We start from the raw sequence: 27,798 nt of genomic DNA on the forward strand, positions 1-27,798 counted from the left end.
AATGATTGGTGTCAAGAAGTTTCCAACGTGATTGTGCCAGCACAGTGGGAAGTAACAGACTAACAGGACGGTAGTTGGAGCTAGACGCATAGGACAGTCCACTTCGGAAATCGCTAGGAAATTCGATATTCCGAGATCCACAGTGTCGAAAGTGTGCCGAGAATACCAAATTTCAGGCATTACACCTCACCACGGACAGCGCAGTGGCCGACGGTCTTCAATTAACGACCGAGGGCAGCGGCGTTTTTGTAGAGCTGCCAGTGCTGGCAGACAACAAAGACTGCATGAAATAACCGCAGAAATCAGTGTTGGACGTACGACGAACGTATCCGTCAGGACAGAGCGGCTAAATTTGGCATTAATGGACTGTGGCAGCAGACGACCGACGCGAGTGCCTTCGCTAACAGCTCGGCATCGCCTGCAGCGCCTCTCCTGGGCTCGTGGCCACATCGGTTGGACCTCTATACAACTGGAAAACCTTGGCAGGTCAGATGCAGGACATCATCTTTATGACAGTCACTGTTGTAAGTTTTTGTTACACTACTGCAATTTCGGCATTAGGCCACTATCAAGTACTGATATTAAGGCTCAACGTAATGTAAGCTGATACATTTGTATGTCTTTTTTTATCTTTATTGTATTTCAGTTTCCCATCGGGGCGGACTGGCAGCAACATATGTGCTGCTCTTCAACCGAATGACATAAAACATACAATAGAAGACATTTAAAAATAACATAAAGGGAAAAAAACATGATGTACATAGATATAAAAAAGGGGGGAACATTATGGAAGACGGTAGACAAAAACGGGCAACTATAAAGTGGAGATAAAAACCGGAAAAAAGTAGCGAAAAAAAAACACTGGGACAATTAAAAGAGCACAAGGCGAAGTATGGCCGGAGCACAAAAGTATCAATGGACGGCGTAGCACACAACAATCACTGATAGTAATATTATGTACAAGTACAGCACACAAGTAAAATCACACCTCTGGACACACAAGAAAACAGCACCAAACACAACACTGATGTAGCACACTGATGACGAAGAGCAAAACACAGGATCTGACAGGGGCATAGTGATGAGGGGGAAGGGAGGGAGGGGGAAGAGGTTGTGGAGGGGGGAGACACGGGTAGGGGCGCTTCGAAGAGGGCTGGGGAGGGAAGGACGTGGGTGGGACACAGTTGAGGAGGGGGGTGCTGGACTCATGGGGTGGAAAGGAGGAAAATCCACTCTGGAAGAAGGAGGGGTGAGGAAAAGGGGAGCCCTGTGGAGGGGAGGGAGCAAGGCCACGTTACAGTTGGAAGGGATTTGTATATCGTTGTCAATACTGTTAAATACACACGTGGCGTTCTTACAGAGTGCGAGCGCACGTATTCAAACATCGTAAAACAACATTAGCTGAAAGTGCGCATGTTCGTCAAACCGTCAATAGTCACAAATGCATTAGACCACCATGGGTGTGTAATAATAACTTATAAGAGTCACTGGCGTAAAGATGAAGTCCTTCAAAAGAAATTTATTACTGTAAATCCCAACTACAACAAGTTTATTCATGGTCAGATGAGTCCCGATTTCAGTTGGTAAGAGCTGATGGTACGGTTTGGAGTGTGACGCAGACCTCACAAAACCATGGACCCGAGCTGTCAACAAGGTGATGTGCAAGCTGGAGGTAGCTCGATAATGGTGTGGGCTGTGTTTACATGCGGCTGGCTCCTCTGGTCAACTGAACCTATCATTGACTTAAAATGGTTATATTCGGCTACTTGATCCCAAACGAAAATGGATGTTTTACGGATGACATTGCCCCACTTCACTCTGACGCTGTTGTTCGCGATTGGTTTGGACAACATTCTGGAGAGTTCGAGCGAATGTTTTGGCCGCCCACATCACCCGACATGAATCCTGTCGAACATTTACGCAACACAATCGAGTGTTTAATTCGTGCGCAAAATACTGCACCATACGACAGTAGGGGCAACATTGCTCAGTATTTCTACAAGAAACTTACAGCCATTTGTCGAGTCCATGCCAGCTGAAGTTTCTCAACTACGCAGGGAGAAAGGAGATGTAACACGATATTAGGAGATATCCCACGATTTTTGTCACCTCGTTGTACATCCCCCCCATGAACCGTAGACCTTGCCGTTGGTGGGGAGGCTTGCGTGCCTCAGCGATACAGATAGCCGTACCGTAGGTGCAACGACAACGGAGGGGTATCTGTTGAGAGACCAGAGAAACGTATCGTTGCTGAAGAGGGGCAGCAGCCTTCTCAGTAGTTGCAGGGACAACAGTCAGGATGATTGACTGATCTGGCCTTGTAACACTAACCAAAACAGCCTTGTTGTGCTGGTACTGCGAACGGCTGAAAGCGAGGGGAAACCACAGCCGTAATTTTTCCCGAGGGCATGCAGCTTTATTGTATGGATAAATGATGATGGCGTCCTCTTGGGTAAAATATTCCGGAGGTAAAATAGTCCCCCATTCGGATCTCCGGGCGGGGGCTACTCAGGAGGATGTCGTTATCAGTAGAATGAAAACTGGCGTTCTACGGATCGGAGCGTGGAATGTCAGATTCCTTAATCGGGAAGGTAAATTAGAAAATTTAAAAAGGGAATTATCGAAGTTCGGTGGCAGGAGGAACAAGGCTTATGGTCAGGTGAATACAGGGTTATAAATACAAATTAAATAGGTGTAATGCAGGAGTAGGTTTAATAATGAATAAAAAAGTAGTAGTTCGGGTAAGCTACTACAAACAACATAGTGAACGCATTATTGCGGCCAAGATAGACACGAAGCCCACGCCTATGGCAGTAGTACAAGTCTATATGTCAACTCGCTCTGCAGATGACGAAGAAGTTGAAGAAATGTATGATGAGATAAAAGAAATTATTCAGATAGTGAAAGGAGACGAAAATTTAATAGTCGTGGGTGACTGGAATTCGATAGTAGGAAAAGGAAGAGAAGGAAACATAGTAGGTGAATATGTTTTGGGGGGAAGAAATGAAAGAGGAAGCCGCCTGGTAGAATTGTACGCAGAGCACAACTTAATCATAGCTAACACTTGGTTCAAGAATCGTAAGAGGAGGTTGTATACATGGAAGAAGCCTGGAGATACTGACAGGTTTCCGATAGATTATATAATGGTACGACAGAGATTTAGGAACCAGGTTTTAAATTGTAAGACATTTCCAGGGGAACATATGGACTCTGACCACAATCTATTGGTTATGAACTAAAGAAACTGCAAAAAGGTGGGAATTTAAGGAGAAGGGACCTGGATGAACTGACTAAACCAGAGGTTGTACAGAGTTTCAGGAAGAGCATAAGGGAACAATTGACAAGTGTGGGGGAAAGAAATGCAGTAGAAGAAGAATGGGTAGCTTTGTGGTATGAAGTAGTGAGGGCAGCAGAGGATCAAGTAGGTAAAAAGACTAGGGCTAGTAGAAATCCTTGGGTGACAGAAGAAATACTGAATTTAATTTATGAATGGAGAAAATATATAAATGCAGTAAATGAAGCAGGCAAAAAGGAATACAAACGTCTCAAATATGAGATCGACAGGAAGTGCAAAATGGCTAAGCAGGCATGGCTAGAGGACAAATGTAAGGCTGTAGAGGCTTATGTCACTAGGGGTAAGATAGATACTGCCTACAGGAAAATTAAAGACACCTTTGGAGAAAAGAGAACCACTTGTATGATTATCAAGAGCTCAGATGGAAACCCAGTTCTAAGCAAAGAAGGGAAAGCAAAAAGGTGGAAGGAATATAGTGAGGAACTATACAAGGGCGATGTACTGGAGGGCAATGTTATAGAAAGGGAAGAGGATGTAGATGAAGATGAAATGGGAGATATGACACTGCGTGAAGAATTTGATAGAACACTGGAAGACCTAAGTCGAAACAAGGCCCCAGCAGTAGACAACATTCCATTAGAACTACTGACGGCCTTGGGAGAGACATTCCTGACGAAACTCTAACATCTGGTGACCAACATGTATGAGACAGTCGGAGTACCCTCAGACTTCAAGAAGAATATAATAATTCCAATCCCAAAGAATGCAGGCGTTGACAGATGTGAAAATTACCGAACTATCAGTTTAATAAGTCACGGCTGCAAAATACTAACGCGAATTCTTTATAGACGAATGGAAAAACTGGTAGAAGTAGAGCTCGGGAAGGATCAGTTTGGATTCCGTAGAAATAAGGGAACACGTAAGGCAATACTGACCCTACGACTTATCTTAGAAGCTAGATTAAGAAAAGGCAAACCTACGTTTCTAGCATTTGTAGACTTAGAGAAAGCTTTTGACAATGTTGACTGGAATACTCTCTTTCAAATTGTGAAGGTGGCAGGGGTAAACTACAGGAAGCGAAAGGCTATTTACAATTTGTACAGAAACCAGATGGCAGTAATAAGAGTCGAGGGACATGAAAGGGAAGCAGTGGTTGGGAAGGGAGTGAGACAGGGTTTTAGCCCCTCCCTGATGTTATTCAATCTGTATATTGAGCTAGCAGTAAAGGAAACGAAAGAAAAATTAGAAGTAGGTATTAAAATCCTTTGAGAAAAATAAAAACTTTGAGGTTCACCGAAGACATTGTAATTCTGTCAGAGACAGCAAAGGACTTGGAAAAGCACATGAACGGAATGGACAGTGTCTTGAAGGGAGGATATAAGATGAACATCAACAGAAGCAAAACGAGGATAATGGAATGTAGTCGAATAAAGTCGGGTGATGCGGAGGGGATTAGGAAATGAGACACGTTTGGGGAGAAAATAACTGATGATGGTCGAAGTAGAGAGGATATTAAATGTAGACTGGCAATGGCAAGGAAAGCGTTTCTGAAGAAGAGAAATTTGTTAACATCGAGTATAGATTTAAGTGTCAGGAAGTCGTTTCTGAAAGTATTTTATTGGAATATAGCCATGTATGGAAGTGAAACATGGACGATAAATAGTTTGGACAAGAAGAGAGTAGAAGCTTTTGAAATGTGGTGCTACAGAAGAATGCTGAAGATTAAATGGGTAGATCACATAACTAATGGGGAGGTATTGAATACGATTGGGCAGAAGAGGAGTATGTGGCACAACTTGACAAGAAGAAGGTATCAGTTGGTAGGACATGTTCTAAGGCATAAAGGGATCACCAATTTAGTATTGGAGGGCAGCGTGAAGGGTATAAATCGTAGACGGAGATCAAGAGATGAATACACTAAACAGATTCAGAAGGATTTAGGCTGCAGTACGTATTGGGAGATGAAGAAGCTTGCACAGGATAGAGTAGCATGGAGAGCTGCATCAAACCAGTCTCAGGACTGAAGACCACAACAACAACAACAATATTGTACATAACTAACCAAATTTACGTTGCCACTTAGAAAACATATGTAAACGACTGTGCAGTAACACTGTTTTACCATTAATAGGGCATAGTGAGACGGGGGAATGTATCTCGTGTCATAAAACGTAATTAGTACTTCCGGTTCCAGGACAGATGATACAAGGGTTATATATATTTGATATGTGTGCATATAAGTATGTTGTGGTGTACCTGATGTAGACACGGAACTATGTTGAAGTAACACGTGTTTGTAGGCCGTAAATCAGTAGCAATCTAAATTCGTAGCGTAGGGATGATGGTGGTAGCTTCTGCAGAGACATTTCTTCTCTATTTGGGCTTCCTATTTATCTGGTAAATAACTAGTCGTGTTTGGATTTCCACTTTTCCCAATACTTTTTCATTCTATCAGTGCCCTGGAAATGGTAGTTGAAACTTAATTCATTATCATCAACATTTAAGACTGATTATGCCTTTCAGCGTTCAGTCTGGGGCATAGTCCCCCTTATAAAATTTCTCCACGATCCCCTATTCAGTGCTAACATTTTTGCTTCTTCTGATGTTGAGCCTGTTACTTCAAAATCATTCTTAACCGAATCCAGGAACCTTCTACTTAGTCTACCCCGACTCCTCCTACCCTCTACTGCTGAACCGATGAGTCTCTTTGGTAACCATGCTTCTCCCATGCGTGTAACATGACCCTACCATCTAAGCCAGTTCGCCCTGACTGCTAATCTATAGAGTTCATTACCAGTTTTTCTTTGATTTCCTCATTGTGGACACCCTCCTGCCATTGTTCCCATCTACTAGTACCTGCAATCGCCTTAGCTACTTTCATATCCGTAACTTCACCCTTAGTGATAAGGTAACCTGAATCCACCCAGCTTTCGCTCCCATACAACAAAGTTGGTCGAATGATTGAACGGTGCACAGATAACCTAGTCTTGGTACTGACTTCCTTCTTGCAGAAGAGAGTTGATCGTAGCTGAGCGTTCACTGCATTAGCTTTGCGACACCTCGCTTCCAGTTCTTTCACTATGTTGCCATCCTGTGAGAATATGCATCCTAAGTACTTGAAATCGTCCACCTGTTCTTTGTTCCTCCTATTTGGCACTCAATCCGTTTATATCTCTTTCCCACTAACATTACTTTCTTTTTGGAGATGCTAATCTTCATACCATAGTCCTTACATTTCTGATCTAGCTCTGAAATATTGCTCTGCAAACTTTCAAACTTAATTTCGAAATGTATTTCTCTCTAGACTTTCATATTCTTCAACCTTCATCTCTTTCAGATCACTTCTGATTCCTTAGAGCCCATTGCACCAAAAAGAATTTTTTGCGATCCACGTGTTAAAAAAATCTTACATATCCTATTATCATTCATTCGAACCAGCTGGAGGAAAAACGTCGTCCTATATCTTACTACTGTTACATGACAATTTTCCTTGACAGACAGTAGATCTCTTCTGTATACATCTTTAATCAACTGAAAGGCCATTCTCTTCTTCCTGACTTTGAATTTATTAGCCACCCCGTCACTGCCGTTCTTCTGTATTACCTCACCAAGACAGTATTGACTCTTTTAATTTTTACGTAATGTGTTTTCACGAAATTTGGAATTTTTTTTTTTATATTTTCGTATACTCTGATTGCATAAGATATTTTAAGTCCTGTTCTTACTGTATTCTTGTCAAAACGATAATTTCTCTTGTTGCCATTGATATGTCTGGGACAATTTTGCAAATTAGTCGACATAACCAAAACTATGAATTTTATGAGTCTTGTTTCTATAGCGTAATTGCATTTGGTCATTTTCCCAATTTTCTATAATGGCGTTCTTTCAATTAATTTTGATTACCGTAAATATAGAGTGCTAAAGAACCTGCAGGCGTTACTAGGCGAAAAAAAATCTTAATTGTTTTCAGTGTATTCATCATTTCACATTCTGTATGATTTCATTCCTTGTAGGAACGAATTTTAATCAATGATTGTTTTTTTATCTGTCGGAAGTGCTGAAATCTGCTCTAGATATCGCTTTTGATACGTCGTTCATGCGCTTTCTTACAAATACAGTGTAAATTAGAAATCAGTGTACGGTACAAACAACGTGCTTTAAGGTAAGTAAAGCACCGCTGCCTCACAACATCTAATTACTGACAGGTTGTTTTTCTTTTTTGAGGGGGGGGGGGAGGGGAGCATATGTTGACACAAAGTTTTGCGTCAGCGGGGTGCAGCCAGTTAATATTTCCCTGGGGTAGGATCTGTGGTACGGGCAAGTGGGGGAATAAGGGGAGATGTTAGTATAGGTGCAAGAACACGCAAAGAAGCAATGGGATTTCAGTTTTTGAGTTTACGACGTACTTAGGTGTAATGAAAGTCTTCTAAGTAATTTAGGACAGGAGGGAATTTTATCACTTGATAAAGCCGAGCATTCATGTGGGAGAAGATGAAGACAGGAATAAAAGTGGATTGCTTGACAATCGCGGACTTGTACATGTGGTAAAATTTTATGAGCACAGAGAGCTAAGCTACGAGGCCTATACGTAAAGTAAGGTCCGATCGGTCGCAAAATGGAAACCACTGTGAAAATCTAAAACGTTTAATTTGCAACAGTTGGCTACACTTTCCAGCTACTTCTCTACATAGTCGTCGCTTCGATTTAGACGTTTGTCGTAGCTTTCTATCAACTTTCCAATACCCTCGTCATAGAATGCAGCCGCATTTGCTTCCTGCCAATTCTCTAAGCTGGTCTACAGGTGGTTGTCCGTGCCTGCACATTGTCTTCATAGCCCGCGGTTCATGTGAGCAGAGATGAAGAGTCAGTTACGGGCTCTATTAAACGCTGCAGAAGCATCTTCACTGCCCCTGCAGAGTGCGGCCGAGAACATGCAGAAGTAAACGCGTCACGCGGTGTAGCCACGCGGTCAAAACCACCTTGTTACGGTCTATGGCAGTTAGATCCCGAAAGACCGTAAAACAAATTTCCAAGGAAACGCATCACAGTTATGTTATGTGGCTGGACGACATCAGGCGAAATCTCACACCAGGCCCTCATATTTGACGAGAGACACTATTGTTCTAAGCATCTTTACGTTCTCACTGTGTGCTCAGAACTGAAAAGAGCTAAGTGGCGCGATCGACGGACGTACTAGAGACATTGCCCAACGCATGTGTGCAAAGCTTTGTCGGATTTTCACTGTGGTTTCCATTTAGCACCCCATCGGACATTAGTTTCCCAATAGCCCTCGTATGTTGACTATGGAAAGAAAAGGAAAGACGGAGTCAACCGATCCATTCATATCGATGAACTAGGGTGCCAGTTTTCCTGAGTATAAAGAATGTAAAGGGGCGACCAAAAAGTTTCCATTTTCAGATGTTGCTGCAGCCTATATGCCCAGGGAACTCAGTGTGGGTATATAAGATGCGGGTATGTAGGAGCCGACATGTAGGGGGGGGGGGGGGTTAAGTGTGGCCTTCGAACGGAAACATTTTGGTCGCCCTCATGTAATTTTAGAATAGTGGCAGAGCTTAGAAAATAAGCGGCAGACCATGGGAATGCTGCAGGACTGATTAGCAATAAGAACAAGTAGGTTAATGGAAAACTCATTGCGAATTGCTTGACAGCAACATTGTTACAGGTGGCTACGGACAAGGGCCTGATGTCGCACTACTTCAACCTGCACGTGGTGGTGCCCACGGCGTTTATACTGGGCAACGGCGAGTACCACATCGGCGAGGGCAGCACCATCTCTCTCGTCTGCATCATCGAGAATGTACGTAGACATAATCGACCCAGGGTGTACAGATTGTAACAAAAATATTCCAAGAAACCCGAGGGTTTGTAGAGGCAGCCTGGACAATGAAACTGGGGGTAGGAACCCTTGTTCTGGAACGTCATGAAACGGCGCACACGGAGAGATGTAAAGGCTGGCTCATGTCGCTGGGACACCCCTTCCGCAGCAAACGTGACTTGTAACTTTGACGAGCTGCAAGTGAAACTCGTCGCAATGGGCCTGGGAGTACGCAGAACTTCAAGAGTCCGCGGTAAATGAGGAACCCTATCACTATGCTGTGGAAGGCGCAAAGCGTAGCAGCAGCAAAGGTGTCAGCAACGCAATCTTACGTTTACTGTCGACGGGTTTGTCCGGCGGTTGGCATCTGCAACTTAATTTTGTAGCGTCGGTGGATGACGTTTTCGGACTTAGCTTCTTAGCCTCAATTTCTTCAAAAAACTTCGAAGTTTGTTGGTATATTTTTGTCAATATACACTGACGGAAAAGAATCGCAACACCAAGAATTAGGCTGGCTGTACAACGTAAACGAAAGTTGGCAGGTGGTTTCTGTATATGAAAGATTATGCCTATTCATACTGCGCCGTAGTCACATAAGAGTGGCGCTAGTACCACCACTACGAGGAAGAAAGCAGGTTTGCTTCAGCGCTACAGCTGTAACGATCGTGAGATAGGACGTGGACCATCGTGTTCGACTTATGGTTCTGGCGCGTCGTACTGAATCTGCAGCAGCCGTCTGACCGGCAGTTGGCACCACAGTGACACAGACAAATGTCACAAATCGGGTTCCTCAAGGACAGCTACGGGCGAGACGTCCTGCAGCGTGCACTCCACTGACCCGAAACCACCGCCGTTGGCGACGTCAGTGGTGTCAAGCGAGAGCTCACTAGAGAGCAGGGTGGAGGTCTGTTATGTTTTCTGATGAAAACTAGTTCTATCTCGGTACCAGTGATGGCCGTGTGTTGGTTAGAAGACGCCCACCTGAGGGTCTGCAACCAACCTGTTTGCATGCTGGACACACTGGACCTACACGGTCTAGAGTGCGATTTCGTAAGATGGCAGGAGTACTCTTTCGCGCACTGATGCAAATTTGTACACTACTGGACATTAAAATTGCTACACCAAGAAGAAATGCAGATTGTAAACGGGTATTCATTTTGCAAATACATTATACTAGAACTGACATGTGATTACATTTTTACGCAATTTGGCTGCACAGATCCTGAGAAATCAGTACCCAGAACAACCACCTCTGGCCGTAATAACGGGCTTGATACACCTGGGTATTGAGTCAAACAGAGCTTGGATGACGTGTACAGGTACAGCTGCCCATGCAGCTTCATACCACAATTCATCAAAAGTAGTGACTGGCGTATTGTGACGAGCCAGTTGCTCGGCCACCATTGACCAGACGTTTTCAATTGGTGAGAGATCTGGAGAATGTGCTGGCCGGGGCAGCAGTCGAACATTTTCTGTATCCAGTAAGGCCCGTACAGGACCTGCAACATGCGGCCGTGCATTATCCAGCTGAAATGTAGGGTTTCGCAGGGATCGAATGAAGGGTAGGGCCACGGTCGTAACACATCTGAAATGTAACGTCCACTGTTCAAAGTGCCGTCAGAGCGAACAAAAGGTCACCGAGACGTGTAACCAATGGCACCCCATACCATCACGCTGGGTGATACGCCAGTATGACGATGACGAATACACGCTTCCAATGTTCGTTCACCGCGATGTCGCTAAACACGGATGCGACCATCATGATGCTGTAAACAGAACCTGGATTCATCCGAAAAAACACCATCGCAGGCGCTCCTGTCTGTGATGCAGCGTCAAGGGTAACCGCAGCCATGGTCTCCGAGCTGATAGTCCATGCTGCAGCAAACGTCGTCGAAGTGTTCGTGCAGATGGTTGTTATCTTGCAGACGTCCCCATCTGTTGTCTCAGCGATCGAGACGTGGCTGCACGATCCGTTACAGCCATGCGGATAAGATGCCTGTCATTTCGGCTGCTAGTGATTCGCGGCCGTTGGGATCCAGCACGGAGTTCCGTATTACCCTCCAGAACCCACCGATTCCATATTATGCTAACAGTCGTTGGATCTCGACCAACGCGAGCAGCAATGTCGCTATATGATAAACCACAATCCCGATAGGCTACAATCCGACCTTTATCGAAGTCGGAAACGTGATAGTACGCATTTCTCCTCCTTACACGAGGCATGACAACAACGTTTCACCAGGCAACGCAAGTCAACTGCTGTTTGTGTATGAGAAATCGGTTGGAAACTTTCCTCATGTCAGCACGTTGTAGGTGTCGCCACCGGCACCAACCTTGTGTGAATGCTGTGAAAAGCTAATCATTTGCATATCATAGGATCTTCTTCCTGTCGGTTAAATTTCGCGTCTGTAGCACGTCATCTCCGTGGTGTAGCAATTATAATGGCCAGTTGTGTACGTCATTCTCGTTATTCGACCTGTTGTACTGCCCATTCATGATCAACATTTCAGGGGTTGTACTCCAAAAGGATAACGCTCACCTACATACTGTTGTTGAGACCCAACATGCGTTACAGAGTGTCGACGTGTTGCCTTGGCCTGCTCGATCACCCGACCTGTCTCAAGTCGAGCACATACTGGACTCTAGCGTCATCCACAAACAGCGTTAATCGTTCGTGTGTTGACCGACCAGGTGCATCAGGCAGGGAACTCCATCCCACAAAGTGACTTCCGGCACCTCAACAACACAATTCAAGCACGTCTGGATGCTTGAACTCAACGCTATCGCGGTTACACCGGTTATTAACGTACCAGAATTTCACATTTGAAATATCTAATTTCGCGCTTACATTAACGTGTGATCTTCCAATGTTAACCACTTACCAGACAAGTCCATTCAAAAAATTGATTTATTCTACATTAATTACTTTCAGTGTTGCTATTTTTTCCCTCAGTGTATATTTTCCTAAAAGTGGGTGTATAAAAAGCACGGAGGCTAATGTTATATCATTCTAAGATTGTTTCCATATGACATTGTGCTGCACAGAAAAATACCTGCATCTACTTATAGGAACATTTGAGTAGATTATAGACTCATAGAAGATTGACCGAGACAATAAACATGTAAATGTTGTGATCATTGGTACAGTATCAGCTCTCGCAAACAGAGTCACTCATTCACACGAAAATCACACAGGTAATAAAACGTGGAAGTAATAAATGGGGTTACCACATAAGTTTAACCGTGGTAGCATAATTCATTAGTCTGCAAAAATCAGTCATGGGTTTTTGTAAACATTTTGATGTTGATATAGCTTACATGATCTTGAATAACTTACCATAAAACAGTCAATAATAAACATGGAACGAAAGTTAATTCTTTTTCACTGTTTACTGGTTGGAAACAGATTAGCGTTCAGAAACGCAACTTGTCCGATATTTATAGAAATACACTGATAATGCCATGAAAACGTACTCTTAAAGCTAAAAGACGTGGAAAACGTATTTTAATCAGGCACTACGCTTCAACCGGAAACAAACTGCATTGTTGTGCATTGTGAAGATAGTATTCGACATTAAGGCTCGTACGTATCTCTGTAGATTATCTTTCGACGCTCTATCAATAAATGGAGCAGGAGGAATCTTTAACCACTGCCAAAGAGATGGTGAACTTCTTAGCCAGGATCACCTGTACAGAAACTCCATTGTTAATTACCGGTTTCGGTAACTATGATTCCCATTTTCAGACCGCGACAAAGCGTTATTGCAAGTCTCCTGTACCAATTGTACAGGTACCCATAATAGGGGCGATGGACGAGATAAATAACGTATCCGCAAGTCAACTTTCAAACCACAACAAACAGAATAATTCACCAATTTTTTGTGCTCCGTATCACACAACTCCACTGCAGCCAGGGCACCGCGAATACGTTTCATGCGCGGACTGTGTTCACTGCCGAGTCACTGACGTATACAACTCAAAATTCTTCAGATGTTTTTCAGAGGGGCTTTAAGGGAAGCAAACTCTACTTCTTAAATCAAATCAAAATTTACAGTGCTTTAGAGATCAGTCGGAACAAATCTAGAATGAACAGACTTCAACCGTAGGAGATGCCCAGATTATTTCTGGAAATTGTTATAGGATGCTGATGGTGATTTTGTTACAGATGAACTTTTGTTTACTCATTGGTCTTGGCAAACATTCATGGCCATGCTAAACTATTGCGCAGTAATACCTGCTTTGCAACCTTATTATGCATCTTCACACTTCTCGTGTGTGGATTTTACCTACTTCTCAATCACATTTATCATTTTCGACCTACATATATTCCTGTTTAGAGAATTTTCTTTGTCGTAACTAGGCAAATCACTTCATTTTTACCATATGACTTGTCAACCCCGTGTAGTTCTACACGTAGCTATGCATTATTACCTACTTTTAATTTGCATTGTTGCATTGGTTTACTTACACTAGGCTATTGATATTATTACACATACTTTGTTCTAATTTTCGTCCTTTCTGGATACGCGTCATCCAAGCCATACGATATGAGCTCCACAAACCAGTATCTTTGTACTCCTCAGCTCACCCTCTGAGTGGTTACGCGCTTATCATTTCACCGCTGTCACCACCCTGGAAGCTATGTTGTAGCATGTCACAAGCTAACGCTATAGAGTGGACTTCAAGATCCTACTTGCGTTTCCAGTTCGAACATTCAGTTGCTTTATTTTTAATGTTACCGTACTTCATTTCGTGACAATGTGTGCTTTCAGCATGTCTGAGAATGAGAAATTGTACAAATCGCAATCACAAAAATCATTTTCAACAGGTATAAGCGGAATGACAACAATGAATTATTTATTCTTGCAGAATACATGGAAAGTAAAACAGTTTTTGGTCTGAAATTTGTTTATCCAATTTAGTAATCGGTTTAGATCATTATGACAATGATCATATTGATATAAAACAAAAAGGGTGTATATATTTTTGAATAAGTGCATAACCAAGCGATACGAGAGCATAAGTTCATTCACATGACCTGAGAAACATCTGAGAAAAATACTTGATCCCTTAAAGTTAGTAAAAGATGAGGCAGAACCGAGTAAGCAATTACGAGAAATAGCTGCTCGATGGCGGGTGGGAGGAAGGGAGGGGGGGGAGGCGGTCAGTTGCACGTGGTCACGTGGTCTCCCTTTGTTCCGTCGGTGACCTCATTTCAGCAGCCAACATGGTTTGGACCGGAGCACAAAGGGGATTTTGCACGTGTGTGCGTATTTTGAAAACAACCGATCTGTCACCGCCACGCAAAGAGCTTTTCCGAGCAACAAAGCCGTATCTAATGCGAACGCAATTCAGTCCTCGGCTTGTTGGTTTGAGGAAACTGATAGTACACTAACAATAGATACTCATAGCCGACGTGTATCCATCACAGCTCCAGAACATGTGCGGCTGGTGGTGGCAGCTGTCGAGCATTCGCTAACATGTTCTGCTCGAGGACACGCTGTTGCATGCGGCATTTCAGATCGCAGTGTGAGAATGATTTTGAATGTAGAATTGAATTCCAGTCCCTTCATCATAATGATGGTTCAAGAAATGATCCTAACAGACTATGCCAACCACAGAAGCCTATTTGTGCAAATTCTTGCACAGAAACCGCTGTAGACAGGTTTTCTTCAGCAGCAGTGAGGCACATTGTCACCTTAGCGCGATTACGAATAAACAAAATTTTCGCTACTGGGCTCATAATAACCTCAAGATTATTCACGAAAGGCCATTGCATTTCTCCGAACTAACGGTGTGCTGTGCCGTATCACTATATAGTGTACTTCTTTGAGGAGGAACATGACACTATGACTGTGAATGCTGACTGTTATGTATCAATGTAGCGAAATTTTCTGCAGACCAGAATGGAAACAATTTTTGCAGAATGAATATAAAATGCCATGAACAACTAACTTGGCCGGCCAGAGTGGCCGTGCGGCTCCGGGCGCTACAGTCTGGAGCCGAACGACCGCTACGGTCGCAGGTTCGAATCCTGCTTCGGGCATGGATGTGTGTGATGTCCTTAGGTTAGTTAGGTTTAATTAGTTCTAAGTTCTAGGCGACTGATGACCATAGCAGTTAAGTCGCGTAGTGCTCAGAGCCATTTGAACCATTTTTGAACAACTAACTTCGAAACTTAAAAACTCTTTCCTCTATATTTCTTCATTTCTCTTTTATAACTCCTCAAAATTACTTAATTGGTTTTAGGACAAACATAATTTTTAGCCATGATCAGCACTGTCACAAAATATAAAAGCATGATAAAACTGATAACACTCATGGCCTGTGATGCAGTGTGCCATTGACGCACTGAGCTTACAGCTGCAGTGAAAAGAACTGGGTGGTCGGGGAGGGGGGAGGGGGCACTTGATGGCTAGGTGTCACTGACCATATGTACAGTTTACGTATGAACGTTGCAAAGCCAGTGGTAGGATGTTCAAAATTCTACATAAGCAAAAAATTTGAGTAGTTAAAACTGTTGAAACTTCATGGAAGATTAAAACTGTGTGCCGGACCGAGACTCGAACTCAGGACCTTTGCCTTTCGCGGGAAAGTGTTCTACTAACGTCCCGAGTTCGAGTCTCGGTCCGACACACAATTTTAACTTCCCAGGAAGTTTCATATCAGCGCTCACTCCGCTGCAGAGTGAAAATCTCATTCTGGAGTTAAAACTGTTATTAGAAATATAGCTGTAGCATATAAAAGGGTTCACAGTAAAATATTAGTCTAACTTACAAATGCCAGTTGTCAGATAGGTGCTACATGGCATATAGCACATGATAAAACTATTGGGTTGGCGCGTAAGTGCGTAGTGTTTATCCACGAGTTTAATAAACAAAACAGATACGCATAATGGAGGCTTTAGTCATCAATAATATACTATATTCTGCTTCACTACGCTGCGGTAACTTCTCTATTTTGTGATTGTAGAAATCACGTGGTTTTGAGGCGAAGGAGTCATCGAGCCATGTTCGGAGTGCATCACCATACAGAGAGAAATTTTGTTGAAAGTTGTTCGATAGAGAGCGAAAAGTGAAAATCTGAGGGATCAAGATGAGGCGAATAAGGTGGGTGGGGAATGACTTCCCAACTGAATTCCTGTATATAGGTTTTCGTGAGTCTAGTAGAAAGCAGCGGGCGTTATCGTGGAATACCATCACTTCACTCAGTCCTCCTAGCCGTTGTTCTCTTATTGCGTCTGCAAGGCGTATCAGCTGTCGAAAGTAAATGTCAGTAGTGATGGTTACACCTCATGGAAGCAATTCTTAGTACACCACACCGTCGCTTTTCAACCACATGCGTAATACTATCTTTTGTGGATGCACAGAAATCTTTAATCAGGCAGCTGCTACTTTGATTGGGCTAAACTTTCCATTCTTTCCCTTACGTTAGCATGAAGACACTATTTCTCTTCACTAGGAACGATACAGGATAGGAATCGTCGCTCCTCTTCATGAGCCAATTGATGAGGAGCAAGCAGAGATGAGCAGATGCCCAACTGCTGATTTTCGTGATTCTGGATTGGCTTAAAGCATACGGTACCCATACACCCAATTTTTTAACCTTCTTCATTACATGAGAACGTCGCACGATGTTGAAATGATCCCAGTTCACTACGTTTGCCAGCTGCCGAGTACAATGATGTAAATAATGGTGGACTGATGTCTTCAAACGATCTTCATCAAACCCTGAAGGTCGTCCTGAATGTGGACAGTAACTAATGTCAAAACGATCCTCCTTAAAACGAGAAATCCTTTTCTTGTCGTGCTCTCTCGAATGGGATTATCGCTATACACGGCAAAAGCGTTGATGGATGCCTCCGCTGCTTTCATCCTCTATTGAAATTTAACAGGAGAGTACGTATGTCAGAAATGTTCCGATTTCTATAAGTAACTATCGCTTTTCTAGCGCCCACAACTCCACTCACTATCCCCAACTGAAAAAATGAGAATATTTGAACTCACTCTCACTCTGTCTTCAGGCCACGAGTGGCCTACCGACACCATCTGACCGCCGTGTCATCCTCCGTGGGGAATGCGGATAGGAGGGGCGTGGGGTCAGCACACCACTCTCCCAGTCGTTATGATGGTATTCTTGACCGAAGCCGCTACTATCCGGTCGAGTAGCTCCTCAATTGGCATCAGGAGGCTGAGTCAACCCCGAAAAATGGCAACAGCGCATGGCGGTCCCGATGGTTACCCATCCAAGTGCCGACCACGCCCAACAGCGCTTAACTTCGGTGATCTCACGGGAAGCGGTGTAACCACTGCGGCAAGGCCGTTGCCCAAATAGCAAGAGTGAACTAAAAATAAAAAAATGCCAATGGATAAGTAAACTCATAGCAATCAGAATACCAATATGGAATACAAAAACACTACAACCTTATGCACCAACCTAATAGCCGAAAACATACAGAGACACGAAAGCAACCACTCTTGAATATGCTCATTCTTCCATCGATGTGATGGTGGTCGTAATGACTGTGACCGGTTATTGAGATGAATAATAAAATTTGAGATTGAATACTCTTTCGGTTTGCATGTATCCTGAAGAACTTTGGTCGAGCATTTCGCATTCACTTAGACTCCGGCATACGGTGTAGCGCAATATAGCAGTGTTGCCAGCCGGTACTGGAGTGACGTGACCCGCGGTGGCTGGGTGTGTGGCAGAGCGAGCCTGCGTCGCGGCCGGTGCAGTGGTGGCACAACGACCGGCCGGTGGGCGGCGCCGGGCCGCGGGGCGTCTCCGTCATCACGGAGCCGGGCCCGCGCACCCACTCCAGGCTGGTCGTCTCCAGCGCCACGCGCGCCCACTCCGGCAACTACACGTGCGCCGCGCCGGACACCGAGCCCGACACCATCAACGTGTACGTCTCTCAAGGTGAGACCGCCGGCCAGCCATCTCCCCACCGCACCGCACCTCACTTCCATCCCATTAACCACCTGTTCTCTCACACCAATCATCTAAGCACAGCTGATTTCCCCTTACTAACCACCTGTACTTCCACAGACAGATTCTCACCACACCTCACTTCCTCTCACTCTTCACCTCTTCGCTCACATCCAGCCTCTGATAACACTTTACTTCTGCTAGTTGCCTGATGTGTTATAACCATTGTCTCATTCTCCCTCACTTCCACTCGCTCACTGTCTACCTGTTCTCTCACAGTTAGCCTCTCACTGCAACTCACTTCCCTTCTCTAGCTGCCTGTTTTTTCACAGAGCACCTCTCACTCCTCTTCTGCTTGATAACTGCCTAACGTTTTACAACCAGAATCTCAACACTCCTCCCTTCTCTCTCAACTGATCTTCCAGTACACCTAGCCTTTCTTCGCTAACTATCTGTTTTCCCGCAGACAGCCACTACAATACATACATTAATACTTGTTCCGTAGACCTTGCATTTCATAACACTGTGGAATGTGTCACTTAAACATGCTTTTCTTAAGACAATATAATTAACTTTTTTCTGCACTTACTACTTCATATCTAAATATTCATCCATTGAATAGAAGGAACTAAAAATATGTCATTTCAGTCTTGGATAGCTAGTTTTTATTTTCAAGACCGGTTTCAGGCTAGCTGTCAGTACAGAAGTAGTTCTGTACTCACAGGTTACTCTGTAACTGCAATATATGATCTGAAGATGGGCAGCTAGCCTGAAACCGATCTTGAAATTAAAAATAGGGATAAAAGACTGAACTGCCATATTTTTATTCAAAGAATGATTGCGGCAATCAAAATAAGACAATCATGTCTAGTTTTGAGTGTCATTCAGGAATACTTTTAACTTGTTTTTAAACGTGAGTTGGCTATGTGTCAGGCTTTTAATGCTATTTGACAAATGACCAAAGATTCTAGTGGCATCATAACTCACCCCTTTTAGTGCCAAAGTCAGATTTAACCCAGAATACTGAAGACCATCACTGAACACTTTTCCCCTTTAACTATGTCAACACATAACACCAATACACTAGTACGCCTTTTTATTACTACATTACAATGACTATAAAGCCGAAATCGGTTTACTGCATATATATATATATATATATATATATATATATATATATATATTTCGGCTTCATATATATATATATATATATATATATATATATATATATATATATATATATATATATATACTGGGGAGGTCTTGCTGGGTTTCTGGATGAATTCAACCGGTTTTTTAAGTACTGAGCAAATCACTCTCCTCAAATGGTTAAACCAACCTGTTTCTACAGATTTTTTAAACTGCTACTCCACTAAGCATCTGCCATTCTAACCAACACCTTTCAGTACTGTTAACCTCTGCAGTTCTCTTGATTCCCTAGTTAACCTAGCAACAAGGGTCGAAGTAAGTGTGTAGTGTATATCATTGTAGAAACATACAGTTCAATGAAAATCTTACTAAAGAAGATGGAATCATAAAGTGCTTATATAAGTGCAAATTGACATATAACACACACTGACAAACAAAATATCATGACCACTGTCCACTATGAGATTGAGTCTGGTGGCACTGTGAGCACATGAAACAGTAAAGGAAGTATATAAGTGGAGCAGAGACGAATGGGAAATACCCTGTCACCTATGAATGAGCATCTAGCATCAGTGAAGCCGGTCGGCTGTTCATACTCCACTGTTATGTGCATCTATGGGAAGCAGTGGAAAGGTGATGAAATCACCAATAGGTTACAAGTCGTTGCACATCCCTGCATCATCACAGAACATGGGGAGGGGAGGCCTGTTATGTAAAACAGTATGAATGGTGGTATGTGAGTGATTTGATGACAGAGTACATTGCTGATGAATACCGAGATATTTCACTCAGTGGACAATGTTGAACATGGAACTACACAAGAAATGAGTCCTACAAGCTCCCATTGCCCAATCGGTATCTGCCATACCATGATTGTAGTCGGCACACGCTCATCGAGATTGGCCCATGGATCAATGGATACCTCACGTCCTGCTGGATGAACCATATAACATGTACATCTCTCTGATGGTTGCACGCAGATTCGCTACCATCGAAGTGAATCGCTGCATGAAAGAGACAACACACTTGTCCTTCTGCTACTAACATATTCCATTTACCTCGTCACACATTCACTGAATGTCTTGATCATCTGCGGAGAAATTCGTCATATAAACTTGTAGCGCTGAGTGGGTGTTGGATTTGTATATTTCTGGGCTACGATCAGATGTTTACTATGCCGTTCATAGTAGTGCATCCACATCTATATTTTCTTATTAATTGCTAGCACATAAGCACTGGTCCTCTTGCAGCTGCACATCACTAGTACCTACGTTATCTAACTTCACCCTTTTCAGTTCACTTTTTAAATGCTCTAACCTACCTGTCTCATTAGCAGATCCCAAATTCCATGCTCTGACCAGTAGAAGGACAGTTTTGTTTCTCCTCACGACAACAAGCTCTTGGGTAATTTCCACCCCAGGCACCCAGTGGAAGGCCACTTCAACTAACAAATATTTTCACAGGATGATGCCGTCATCATTAAAACCAATAGTAGACCATCATGTCCAAAGAAGTACAGGGCATCCAAAAGAAACAAAAAATGTCCATAAAATATTTACAGTAAGACTGACATGAGATTGTTCGTTGTTAATTAACATGACAGGAAATGCTGGAAATGGCCACTGTTGACCTCGATGCAGCACTGTGCTTGACTATATAAACTGATAGCCACTTGCAGCAGCTCTGCCTAGGAACAGCAGCAAGGCCATTTTCCGGTGTTCTGCTGTAGCTCTTCCAGTGTGAGGAATATTTGACTACAAAGAGAGAGAGAGAGAGAGATCAGGCGATCGAGGTGGCCCGGAGACTGCACTGCCTTTGCTGATTACTCTCTCCTAACCGCACACCTAAACCATATTTCTCCAGTCATTATCCGTTTTCATCAATGGTCGATAAGTTGATCAAGTCAGCGTGTGCCGTTGCTCTATCTTGCTCAAAATATCTACTGAGTTGATCCACATATGGATTCAACAGCGTCTGGACATACGAGTTAGCGTTAACAGTTTGGGATCGTGTTATGATGTGGACGCTAAACTTTGCACAGCATACGCCAAACTTGAGATTATGTAACGACTCCTTAAAGTTCTGCATAATGGCACATGATTCTTTGAGTTCAAATATCCTAACAGGCTGAGCCTGGTCGCTTCTAAAGGTATGAAGACTGAGGAACCAAAGTTCTTATTATACTTCCCACAGAGATCCCCTACGGAACACAAAATGCAAGTTCGTCTGGACGCTTTATCTCGTACATTCTCTGTGATGAACCGCTGCCCTATTCGTCAACAATGGTCAGTTTTGCGTCATTCTTGCAGGATTGGCAGCCCTGACGCCGGCTGCGAGAGCTTTTTCTTTGCTGTGTGACGAGTTAAGTAATTTAGCTACAAATTAATTGTTTTTGCTGTATATTCTATAGTATTCAAGTGTATTAGTGTCAGATAGGCTTGATAAATTGGAGGCTTCAGTTTACATTTGCTTCTGAATAGGAAAAGCGGAGTTTTGTTTAGGACAGTTTCGCGCGTGCGCAAACGTTTGTTTACATTCTTATCTGACGTTAAATACGCGGAATTATCAGTTAAGTCAGTGTACAATACTCAGTATTTACGTTTATTAGTGTCATTTAGACTCGATACATTGAAGGTAGCAGTTTTTATACGTTTTATTAGGAAAAGTGATACTGTCAATGAATTCTAACCTCAATTATATACTTTCGTCTAGCGCAACCTGCGAGCGTTAACAGTTAAGAAAACGTAACATACGTGGTAAATTAGTGTCACACTACAATATCTGAGTAAATCAGTGCTATAATACAACTTCTGATCCCTTCTTACATACGGTTTAGTTAGCAGAAAGCTAAAACTCACCTTGCCGTCTGCTATAATTCCTTAGCTTATGGTGGGCTTTTGTGATCGTGTATTGTTAGCCCACCGGTTCCTATTAAGTAGTGTTCGTATTTGAGCTTTACATTCCGAACTCTTATTGTTAGCTAAAGGTTTTGTTTTGTACCTGCATCTGTCAGTATACAATACTCTGTATTTACGTTTTTTGGTGTCATTTAGACTCGATAGATTGAAAGTAGCGGTTTTTATAATTTTATTAGGTAAACGTTTGTTTGCATTAAAATACGAGGCACAATCAGTAGGTGTAGCTTACCATAGGTTACTGTTTAATTCGTTAATAACATTCACTAGATAGCCCCTAGCAGTTTACTGTAGGTCACTGTGTTTTTCTTTAGTATTCACTAGGTAGCCCCTAGTAGGAAAATAAGCACCAGATCTAGCTTCTACCATGCATATTTATAATTTTTGATTCTTGAGTGTCGTTTCTGCCGACTGGAGTGTAGCTGTTAACCTTGTGTGGCAGAAGGTTCCCTTAAGTTTCTTATAGTAAATCCCATATTAGCTAGATGGACATGGACTGTGTCTGTTGTGTGCGGATGCAGGAGTTGGCCACAGTCCAAACGCAGCTGCAAGCTTTGTTGGCCACAGTCAACAGATCCTGAGTGCCACTTTGAGATGCGTCGGAATTTAAAGGTATTGTCCACCACGTGCTAGAGAAATATGTGCCTAGCAAAAATATAGGGGAGTGAAAGGATCCACCTTGGTTCAACAAACAGATTAGAAAGTGGCTTATAAAGCAGAGAATTTCGCACAGTCGTTTTAAACGTAGTCACTGCTCTGCTGACAAACAGAAATCATGCGAAATGAAAGCAGCTCTCAAAAGGTGAATGAGAGATTCTTTTAACGAATTTGAAAGCAATATTTTATCTGCAGTTTCTAAAAATAACCCCAAAAAATTTTGGTCGTACGTAAGATCTGTGACCGCTAAAACTAATTCAGTACCTTCTCTTGCTTACAGTATGGGTAATGTAACGGACGACGATAAACGGAAGGCCGAAATTCTAAACCCATCTTTCAAAAACTCGTCTACGGTAGAGTACTGCAGCACCATTCCCACTTACAATTATCGAACAACCCAAGGATGGCTGACATAGTGTTTAGTGTATCTGCGACTGTAAAACAGTTAAGATTATTAGACGCCAGGAAGGAATCTGGCCCAGACGGTATCCCCGTAAGATTTTATGTTGACTGTGCTACAAGTATAGCACTATTCTTATCCATCAGCTATCAGAGATCATTCGAACAGCGGAAAGTTCCTCGAGATTGGATGAAGACCCTGGTCATAGCAACCTATAAAAGGAGTAGGAAATCGGATGCACATAATTACCGGCTAATTTCACTGACATCGATTTGTTGTAGAATCATGGAACACATTTTGTGACCAGACATAATGACCTTTCCAGACTCTGAGAAACTCATCTGCAGAAACCAGCACGGTTTTAGGAACCAGTGGTCATGGGAGACACAGCTGGCCCTCTTTGTGCATCATATACAAGGCGCTCTAGATACCGGCTCCCAGGCTGATGCCATATTCCTAGACTTTCGAAAAGCGTTTGACTCATTTCCGCACTGTCGCTTGCTCCAAAAAGTGCGCTCTTACGGTCCATCCGATGATATATGCGGCTGGATAGAAAGTTTTCTGACAGACAGGGAGCAGTATGTCGTCCTGAGCGGGGTGACTTCAACAGAAACAAGTATGACTTCAGGTGTGCCCCAGGGCAGAGTAATTGGTCACCTGCTTTTTACGACTTACGTAAGCGATCTGGTTGATGATATTGACAGCGGCATTAGACTGTTTGCCGATTGTAGTCTACAGAAAAGTAGTATCACACGTAAGTTGTGAACAAATCAATGAGGATTTGCAGAAAATAATAGTGTGGTGTCATGACTAGCAGTTATGTCTCAATGTTGGTAAGTGTAACCTACTGTGTATAACAAAGCAAAAATCCCCTTTAATGGATGGGTATAAAATAAACGCCCAGTCTTTGGGAGCAGTAACATCCGTCAAGTATCTGGCTGTGACTATTCGAAATGATCTCAAATGCAACGATCAGATTACGCAAGTAACGCGTAAGACGAACTCTAGATTGCCGTTTATTGGTAGAATCCTGAAGCGCTGCAGTCCTTCAACAAAGGAAGTTACTTACAATACGTTAGCTCTTCCAGTTCTAGGGTATTGTTCGTCTGTATGAGACCCTTACCAGTAGGGTCTCATTCAAGAGATTGAGAAAGTCCAAAGAATAGCGGCAAGATTTGTGACTGGTACATTTACCCATCGCGAGAGCGTTGCAAATCTTATAGAAAGTTTGAAGTGAGGCATAATTGCAGATAGACGACGCGCTAAACGGAAGGGGCTGCTCATTAAATTACAAAATCCGATCTTGGTCGAAGATGTAGAGCATATATTATTACCAGCAACTTTCAAAACACGCAGAGATCACCATTCAGAGATAAGGGAAATTAGAGCTCGTACTGAGGCGTTCAGACAGTCGTTTTCTTTTTATTGTGGGAATCTGGTGCTGTGACGGAGACTTAAACACGTGGTGGCAGCTCCATGTGGTTTCCTCATCTGCCTTCCTCCCACTTACTGGTAGAACTGCTGGACTGTGAATGAAACTGACACAAAATTACCGTTATTTGTGCAACGTAGCATCCCATCTTCGACGCCAATGCGCCACTTCCAGCCACGTACACGGAAACGCCACCGAAAGCCACTGGTAGAGGAATAGCCTTGCCTGCACCGCAATAACTGTGCTTTACCTTTGCACTGTCATGTTTCACCAAGCAAGCCTGGCCCATCTGACAATAACATGATAGGTTTATCGCTATAATCAAAATGACAACACCCTCCGCTCGCCAGTAACTAGCAGTCACTGCAATATACCTCGACATATTCTCTCTGACTTTCCCATGTAATGACAGCGGCACTACAGTTCCAGCATGGAAAGTTCATGTTGCGTTATTGCCAGTTCAGTGGTTCGTTCAGACTTGCTGCTGCAACTACTGCAAATGCTGCTGTCCTTCTTCAGGAAGAATTATGTTTCTTGGTCTCTCCACAGGTATTTCTCTGATGTGGTTGCATCTATGGCGCATCCATGCTTGTTGTAGGGGCACGCAAGCCTAGGGAAGTCGATGATCCATAGTTCGTGGGGGGGGGGGGGGGGTTAAATGTGTCATTAGGGGTATTTTCATTCACTTTTCAGCATGTTAAGCGCTTTGAAATCTATTGGCACCTCCACCGTATTCTTCAGGATTTTCTCCGAGCCTGAGCCGGCCGTGGTGGCCGAGCGGTTGTAGGCGCTACAGTCTGGAACCGCGCGACCACTACGGTCGCAGGTTCGAATCCTGCCTCAGGCATGGATGTGTGTGATGTCCATAGGTTAGTTAGGTTTAAGTAGTTCTAAGTTCTAGGGGACTGATGACCTCAGAAGATAAGTCTCATAGTGCTCAGAGCCATTTGAACCATTTTTCTCTGAGCACCTTTGGGAATTGCTGATGAAGGTAAGGCATGTCCATATTCGGCTATAAAAAGTGTGTAAGTGGTGCCCCGGATGTAGCCAGCAAGTGACACTGCATAGAGTTGTGGTCGGCCGCCCCGTTAGCTATCGCGCTTCATGCGATCGTTCCTAAGCTATCGCTGCAAATCAAAGCCTCGCTCATGTCCACGTCCACATAGAACTGACGTCATATTTAAGGCGATTTGGGTCGCACCTGGAAGAGTGTTGCGATAGCTCGGGTCATTAAAGGCGACCGCTCGTGACAACCGGGAAATCCCCCGAGTTCGATTCCAACACAGATTTTCATTTGTCCTGCAATATTCTGCAATTGATGCAGAACCATAATCAAAATTGCAAGTCCGTTCTTAATTGACTGTGACCATACATCGTCTCCGACGCAGCAGTACTATACAACATTTATGGATGACTCTAGCGCTACGCTGCCTTTAAGGACGAATAGTGACAATCACTAACTAACTGTGACAAATTTCCTTTTCGAATACACTAGTAACAGATAAAATTGAAGGATCTGCAATGGACGTAGAGCATATATCCTAGAAAGTGCATTATCTTCTTAGATAGTAATTTGGTTACTTAGTTGTTCATTCACCCCCATATCATTTCTACAGTGCAATTAGTCACAAATGAGTAAACGATTAAACATATTTATAAAGTAACTAATTCCCATGCCCCAGAAAGGAACTACTTACTGGCGCGGTTTGACGTCAATTTAAATACTGTGTATGACGTCCTTTCCTATCTACACACTTACAAACGACCTAACAAACACTGCTGTTTCTAATATTCCACTACTCCTTCTTTAACTCATTGCTGGTATGTACAGATTGTGTCAGGGCGGGTGAGCAACCTTTAAACAGTCTATTAACCTAGCTGGATAGGCTTCAGCTTCTCTGCCCCTTCGTTCTGCGATGGTAGGTACTGGTTTAGCCGACAAAATCAGTGTTGACGAAAATTTGACAAAATACCTACCACACAAAGGCAAAGTAAGTCCAGTTCAGGGGTAGTAGCCGAAAGTTACTTAAATTATCGAGCGTTCGGGAATTTTGCTTGACTCGTATGGAAAAATATCTAAAATTTCCTTTAAGTTCGTTTATTGTCTTTAAAACAAGAAAAATGGCTATCAAGGCCGTATGTAATATCCCGACGTAAATTATGCAATATTACTGACTGTCTCTGTAACAAGTTCACACCCAAAAGCAGTCAGAAGATATTTAGTCCGATTCGATATTTGAAACGTCCCAAACAGTCACTGACCCACGACTGCATGCGAGGTAACACATTCACTGGTTCAGTAGTCTTCTTGTAAAGAAGTGCTTGCCATAATGTCCCGTTATCTGCACGAAACATTCCACGTGGAGTTTATGGACGATATGACAGATTTACACGAGAATATCTCCAAATGTACTCACAACGCTCAATATTTCACAAAAATATTCAATATGACTCCATCTGCTCTTCATCAACGACTCGAGAACCGATCAAGCGTGCGAATTTCCTGATTCTGGTACAAATTTGGTTCAAAAATGGTTCAAATGGCTCTGAGCGCAATGGGACTTCTGAGGTCATCAGTCTCCTAGACCTTAGAACTACTTAAACCTAACTAACCTAAGGACATCACACACATCCATGCCCGAGGCAGGATTCGAACCTGCGACCGTAGCGATCTCCCAGTTCCAGACTGTAGCGCCTAGAACCGCTCGGCCACCTCGGCCGGCTACAAATTTGGTCAGTCCGCTTTAACATAGGTGTTTACCAGAAGACAGCTTCCGAGCGACTATCTCGACTCATAGATCTGAGGCACAAAACCTTATTGAAACGCTCGGGAAATGCTGGTTTGCTATTGGTTAGTATAATAAGCACCCAGTCAGTTCATCTCGAGCGGTATTTCTAATGTCAGTTAATCATGTTACCACAAGTAATTTAGAATAGAAATTTCGTATTTCTGGAAGTAAATAAAATTTATTGAAGACAAAATACGATTCATTTCTTCAACTAAATTACTAATAAATTTCGTACTCAACGCATCTGCTAGCTGACTTTTACGAAATCAACCTCGCTCGGAAATTCGTCACAAATTCCACTATTGCACTATTGCGCAGCGACTTTGTCACACTTACATTAGGGTAGTTTTAATACTATATCACATTCTCACTTTACCTATGTCCTCCATTTACT

The 27,798-nt window shown here is 43.1% G+C and overlaps 1 protein-coding gene across 1 annotated transcript in view; it reads left to right on the plus strand.

Annotated features, from left to right (window-relative positions):
- Window positions 1–27,798, plus strand: part of LOC126484730 (hemicentin-1-like) — a 191,250-nt gene that overhangs the window by 154,998 nt on the left and 8,454 nt on the right. Inside the window, exons 6-7 of the mRNA XM_050108325.1 lie at window positions 8,979–9,113; window positions 17,843–18,053. Coding sequence (XP_049964282.1) covers window positions 8,979–9,113; window positions 17,843–18,053 — 346 coding nt within the window. The remainder of the gene's footprint in view (window positions 1–8,978; window positions 9,114–17,842; window positions 18,054–27,798) is intronic.

This window comes from Schistocerca serialis, chromosome 6 (assembly GCF_023864345.2).
Source record: "Schistocerca serialis cubense isolate TAMUIC-IGC-003099 chromosome 6, iqSchSeri2.2, whole genome shotgun sequence".
NCBI lineage: Eukaryota > Metazoa > Arthropoda > Insecta > Orthoptera > Acrididae > Schistocerca > Schistocerca serialis.